Raw genomic sequence first — 6,954 nt, 5'->3', positions numbered from 1 at the left:
GATCATTAATTATAAAATATAATTTTTGAAGCATTAAATAATAAATTATTATATGTGTTAACACTTATTTTTTATCATATATGGCATAAAATAGTGACTTAAAATTGTCATCATGTTTTTTTTTTATTAATCTAGCATTGTTATACAACTTTAATAATGTTGAATCATTTAAACAAAAGGAATTATTTAGATTTTTTATAACATCTACATATTTATTTTGCATTAGATGGGCCATATTTTTCCAATATATAGATTTTATATTTTGTGGGTTTATGATTATAGCTTTATCTGAATATTTAATACATTCGTTGTAATTATTCATTTTATAGTAACAAATTGACAAATTAGTTAATATTTTTTCCATAAGAATAATTAAAACTTGATTTTGTTCATCTTCTAAATTAACAATACTTAATTTATTTTCTTCAAAAATTAATTTATAAAGTGTAGAAAAACGACACAAGTCAAAACCCTTTTTATAATGAACTAATGCTGCATATATTAGTTTTTTTTTCATAAAAATATTTCCTTTTTCATTATATATTTTTAAATTTTCTATTATCTCTGATATACTCATATTCCAAGGATCTTTTTTCTTACAAATAATTTTTAAAATTTTAATTTTTAAAATAGTGTCTTTTTGATAAAAAAATTTATCAAAATACACTTTATTTAATGCATTTCTAAAAAAAGAAATATTATAATTTTTTCCCTTATTCTTTATTTTTTTTTTTGTTGCACACTTGTAATATGAATAATTTTCCTTATCATGTTTTATAAATTTATTGATTTTAGTGATTATTCTTTTTTTTTTTTGCATTTCAATAATTATTTTGAATTTTTTTTTCCGCCCTACCTTTATAAATGATTTACAAACAGAGAGAATTTTTCTTATATTTTCTTGTTCTTTATTTTTTTCAATGAAATAATTTTGTAATGAAAAAAGACCTTCACAAAAGTCTTTTTCTTCATTTTTTTTAAAATTGTTTATGAGAAAAAAACCTTTTCCTTCATTTCTGTCAGAAATTAAGTTTTGTACAAAATTTTCTATATCATTTAATTTTTCATTTTTCTTTTCCAAGTTCTTATAAAATTTTTTTCTCCTTTTTATATCATTTATGATTTTTTTTTTTTCTTTTATAAATTCTTGTTTTTTATTTTTTAATTTATTATATTTTTTGTTTTTATTAACTTGAGATTTTTTTAGTTCGTATTGTTTTGGAAAATTATGAGTCTTTCTTGTACCTATATCTTCATACAATATGTCATAAACAAATTGATTTTCTGAAAAAATATTCCTATTTTTTGATAAAGGAATAATTATTTCATCTCCCTCTTTTAAACCTTTGAAACATTTATAAAACCAAAGAGGAGAAGTAAAACAAGATCCATATGAAAAAAGAAAATAACCATCACTTTTCCTAATGTTATTGTTATTATCATAAAAATTAATTGGTAAATCAATTTTTTTATTTTTTGTTTTATCAATATTTTGAATACTTAAATTAATTATTAATTCACAATCAGTATCAATAATTGGTTTATTTATATTTTTAAGTTTGTCATCTTCGCTTATATAAAAAAGTAATTTCTCTGTATTGTTCATGTTAATTAGAGAATTAATATTAATTGTTTTCGATCTTTTAAAATCAATAAGTTCTATAATTATTTCTTTCTTCTCATTAAATAGTTCATTACTGATAATAATTTCATCTTCATTCTTTATTGTGTCATTAAATCCATCTTTGCAATTATATTTCTCGTTTATGTTATTTTTGATTGTTTTATTATCATTACAATCTTTATAACTTACGAAATTCACTATATTTTCTGTACTATTATTCATATTATTGTTAATATTATCATTATAGGATTTTTTAGTAATTGAGGTAGAATAATTTATGTGAAAACATTCTAAACCTTTAAGAGTGACTTTAGCTATCTCTTTTTTTTTCATATTTTGCATTATTTTAAATAACCCTCTATATTTTAAATTGCTTATATCAAAAATCATATGAATATATTCTTTCTTTTTTTTTTCTCTTATAATATAGTCGATATAATCATTTTTTTTTGGTGTAAAAATTCCCTCTCCTTCTTTGACAACTTCCTTTATGATAGTTTTATCATCATTTAAAATATCAACTCTGTAAAATTCTTTTAAATAAACAACATATGTACATAAATCTTCTTCCTTTAAAAATTTATATCTTAAATTATTCACTTCTTCTAGTTTGAGAAATTCTATATTTTCATTTTGAATATGTTCCCTACAACTTTCATTATATTTATCTAGAATTATTGTTGTATTTATTTGAATATTATTTTTTGTTTGTTCTTCATTTTTATCTTTTTCTCTATTGTTATTTTTGTTCTGTTTTTTTCTTAATAATAATTCTATGTTATTTGAATTTAATTTAATTCCTTTAAAATATGTAACATTGGGATAATTTAAATATTTTTCTAAACATTTTTGTTTAAATCTTAAAGATTTCTTAAAGGCAACTTTAAAATTATCTTTTTTGTCATATTTATTTTTTTTTTCAGAATTTTTAAAAACCTCTATTATTTGTTAAAAAAAAATAAATATATATACATATATGTTTAAACAAATATAAATTAATAAAAAATAAATATATTAAACATTTTACTCATAAAAGCTTTAGGAGCTTGAATAATACATACTTCATTTTTTCTCATACACTTCGCTGCTACTTCACATATATATGGTAATTTGTCTGTAAAAAAAATGAATAAAATATATATGCCTATATATATATATAAAATAAAATAAATATGTTTTTCATTAAATATGTAACAATTCTATTAGAATTATAATAGAAAATAAAATAATAAAAAAAGTAAAATGGTAATACTGCTTATAAAATTATATAACCATTTTTTCCTAAATATGTTTGAACATTTCTTATTTTATCCTCATAACCTAATTCATAATATATTACTTTACAAAAAAATTGAAAGAATAGTATTTATTTAATAGTTATACCTTATTAAGTATCATATTATTTGTTCTATATTTTTATGTATAATAAAAAACTTAACAGAAATAAAAACTTTTTTTATTTACTTTTTATTTTATGCCCATTTCCTGGACTATAGTATCCCTTAAAAAAAAGAAAAATACATGTTAGATAAAAAAAAAAAAAAAAAATGAAATAAAAAAATATGACAAAATAAAAAAAGCATACTTACATTTCCTAATTGCTTTATTATTTTAAAACAAAATGTATCTTCACTTATTGCATATATATCATTCAAATATTCACATGGAACTTCATCATCACTATCAAAATTGTAGGCTTAAAAAAATAATTAGAAAAGAATGAAAATCTTTAAATTAAAGAAAAAATAAATTTACATAGAATTTATAGTTATAATTACTGGGTGCTTCTGAATCAGTAATCATTTTCAAGTTCTACCAATATTTAAATTTTATGTTAAAAGAATAAAATTATAATAAAATATTCATTTTTTCTAAATATTTATTATAAAACATTCATTTTTTCTAAATATTTATTATAAAACCTTAAATTGCAATGTTTTTTCTTTTTTTCTGGTAATCTAATAACATTTAGAAAATAAAATAAAAAAAATAAAAACAGACACTTGATATTATAAAAAAAAAAAAAAAAAATAAATAATAAAATAATATTAAAAGAAATTTAATAATAAAAAACAGATAAAATATATATTATAAAAATTATGTTTTAATATAAGAAAATATTTGCAACAGAAAAAAAAAAAAAAAAAAAATGAATATAAACAAAGAATATAATATAAATAAGGTACATTAAAAACAAAATAACATAAAAAAAATGTACATTTAATATATATTTAAAATAATTTAGAAAATATGTTTATACAAAATATATATAATCAGAATTTAGTAAAAATATAATATATAAAAAAAATAAATAAAATAGTTTAGTAATAATCATTACACATTACAAAATGGATAGAAAATATGTAAAAAATAAGAAATAAAAATAAAAACTCAAAAAGGATTGGCAAAAATAATAAAAAAAACAAAAAGATAATGTTAAATGCACAGAAAATCATAAATGAAAATTTTCTGTATTAAATGGAAAAAAAAAAGAAAAAAAAAAAAAAAAAGCTTAATTGAGAATTAATTAAATAAGTTTACAATTATTATTTTGTTTCATAATTATTTTAAATATGAATAAAAATAACATAAGAATAATTTGAAAAAACATAAATTTATTTTTTACAAAAAAATTATAAGTACACATTTTTTTATTTTTATAATTTTCAAGTTGTTTTAACTTCAAGTACATTTAAATATATATATAATTGAATTTATATTTTAAGATAAAAAAAAAAAAAATGTATTAAATATATAAATCTTTCTTTTTTTTATTTATAATGAATAATTTTTATTTTTTAATTTATTAGAAATATATGTCTTAAAATTATTATATGATGAAACTTTTATTTTTTCTTTTTCCCTATAACTATATATATTTTAGAATATACAAAAAAAATATATCCAATAAAAAAGAATTTTATCTTCTTATTTTTTTTTTTTTTTAATTCAACAAAAAATATACTTAAAAATTTAATTGATTTTCATTTATTTTTGTTTTTTCTTAAACTAGGTGCATAAGAAATTTATATTAAGAAAGGTTATATAAAATTTTTTTTTTTTTCAGAAATTCTAATTACGTTAACAAATATAACTATCCAACAAACTATAATCAATTATGTTTTATTTAATAATCTTTCTATAATTTTTAACTAATATAAAATTTATCTAAAATTTTTTCTTTAAATTTTCTTTACTTTTTTTTCTTAAATATTATTACAAGATTTTGAATATCATTAATTTTCTATCTGTACCATTTGTTCACAAGTCAATTTTTTTTTTTTTTTTTTTTTATCTTAAATCTTAATAATATTGTCTTTCGTAATTTTTATTTTTTTTTTTATTTTTAAATTTATTCAAAATTTTCTAATATATTTTTTAATTTTTTTTTTATTTTTTTAATTTATAACCTTAAAAATAAAATTTCTTAATAAAATAGTAGTACATTATTTTTGAAAATATCAAATTAATATATTCTTTTTCATTATTAAATTTTCTTTTTTCCTCTTTCCCTTTTTTTATTATTCTTTTTCATTAATTTTAATAATTTGAGAAATTAATGGTTTTGATTCTAACTCTAAATCTTTTCTTTTTGCTTTTATAAATATTTTCTTAAAAGCTCTATTTTGTGCTTCCAACTAAAAAAAAAAAAAAAAATTTATCATTTATATAATTAAAATGGAAATTAAACAGTAAATTCAACTAATATATCAAATAACTTATAATGTGATATTAAAATAATTTAATATAATTTAATATTTACATATATCTGTATAGCATTTTTTTTCATAATATTTCTATACATATTTTCAGAACTATTTATATTTATAAAAATATACATTCATTAATGATTTATAATAATATAAATGAATATATATGAATATATATGAATATATTTGTAATTATGTATTATATTAATTTATGTGAATATAAAACATGTAAAAATATGTTTATATTGAAAAAAATGCATACATATAGAAAAATTTTTTTAAATTTATTTAAATTTATTTAAATTTATTTAAATTTTTTTATTATATTTAAAAGCATTACTGGTGATGAAGAATCATAATTCTTGCTAAATTTTTTATATACTTCATTATTTAAATAAAAAATATTCCTATCATAAGCTTTATTAGTAATATATAAAAATAACCCACTAAAAGCTAATAAGGTAACTGTTATATATTTAGTTTGTTTTTGTGTTCTGTTTTGAAAATATCTATACACAATTTTTTTTGCATTCTTTTTATTATATATATTAAATTCACTAAAAAAATTAGAACTGTGTTTATCATTTGACATTGTATATAAACTTATATATAATTTTTACTTTAATAAAAAGACTTATTTTTTTTGTTTTTTTTATACATATTTTTTTAAATTATTTTAAAATATTTATATATTTATTTATTTATTATTATTTTTATGAATTCATAAAATTATAATATGTTAATATGTGAAATATTTTTATTTATAAAATGCTAAAGGAGTAAAAAGATATTAACATATATAATATACTTGTTAAATTTAAAAATAAAATGTACATAAAAAAATTCAAAAATTATTTTTTTTTTAATAAAAAATATAATCTCTTTTGAATATTATCATTTTATTCAAAACAATAAAATGAAAAATTAAACAATCAAATTATTAAGAATATATATAAAAAAAAAAAAAAAAATTATATAAGAATCAAAACGCATTTTAAAAATAACACATTCATCTGCATTTAAAAACTTCTTTTCTCCTAGAAAAAATTTCGTTATATTACACTCATATATAGTGAGAAAAAAAAAAAAAAAAAAATGTTATAATAGATAAAAGTTATTTTATTTTATTTTTTTTTTTTTTTTACGTTCTAATATAGAACAGGAATCGACCTGACATAAAATTTTAAAATTTATTTAGTAAAAAAAATATTTAATAATTTTAGTCTAGTATTATTACATACTACATTCTATATTGTGTTAAAAATTAATTATAATTTTATAATTTTATAATTTTTTTTTTTTTTTTTTTTTTTTTTAAATATGCAAAAAAATAATAGTAAAATAAAATTTATATTATTTTTTTTATTTTGAATATTCTAATAATAAAATAATTTTTTCATATATTATAATAAAAGTTTTATTTATTTGTTAAACTATTTTTAATTGTTTGCAAAAATTATTTATTTTTAATAATTGTGTACATTTTATATTATAAAAATACATTTAATTTATAATTTTTAAAAAAATTTAAAACAAATTTGTTCCGTAACATTTTGGACTTACAAAAAAAAAAACTTGAATGCAATTTTTTTTTTTTTTTTTTTTTTTTTTTTTCCTTTT

At 15.6% G+C, this 6,954-nt stretch overlaps 2 protein-coding genes across 2 annotated transcripts; both read right to left on the bottom strand.

Moving 5' to 3' along the window:
* Window positions 1-64: 64 nt before the first annotated feature.
* PGAL8A_00499700 (conserved Plasmodium protein, unknown function) lies at window positions 65-3,427 on the bottom strand (the record flags this gene model as incomplete). Its single annotated transcript, XM_028673811.1, has 6 exons — window positions 65-2,562; window positions 2,652-2,738; window positions 2,897-2,962; window positions 3,089-3,125; window positions 3,214-3,320; window positions 3,403-3,427. 6 exons carry the CDS (start codon window positions 3,425-3,427, stop codon window positions 65-67), a joined length of 2,820 nt encoding a protein of 939 aa, XP_028530226.1.
* A 1,718-nt stretch (window positions 3,428-5,145) lies between these two features.
* On the bottom strand, window positions 5,146-5,926 carry PGAL8A_00499600 (conserved Plasmodium protein, unknown function; the record flags this gene model as incomplete). The annotated part of the gene is made up of 2 exons (XM_028673809.1): window positions 5,146-5,262; window positions 5,675-5,926. 2 exons carry the CDS (start codon window positions 5,924-5,926, stop codon window positions 5,146-5,148), a joined length of 369 nt encoding a protein of 122 aa, XP_028530225.1.
* Between the last annotated feature and the right edge of the window lie 1,028 nt (window positions 5,927-6,954).

The sequence above is a fragment of the Plasmodium gallinaceum genome, assembly GCF_900005855.1.
Source record: "Plasmodium gallinaceum strain 8A genome assembly, contig: PGAL8A_v1_152, whole genome shotgun sequence".
In the NCBI taxonomy this organism is placed as follows: domain Eukaryota; phylum Apicomplexa; class Aconoidasida; order Haemosporida; family Plasmodiidae; genus Plasmodium; species Plasmodium gallinaceum.
The sequence above is the reverse complement of the archived record's forward strand: the minus strand, read 5'-3'. Positions and strand labels throughout refer to the sequence as shown.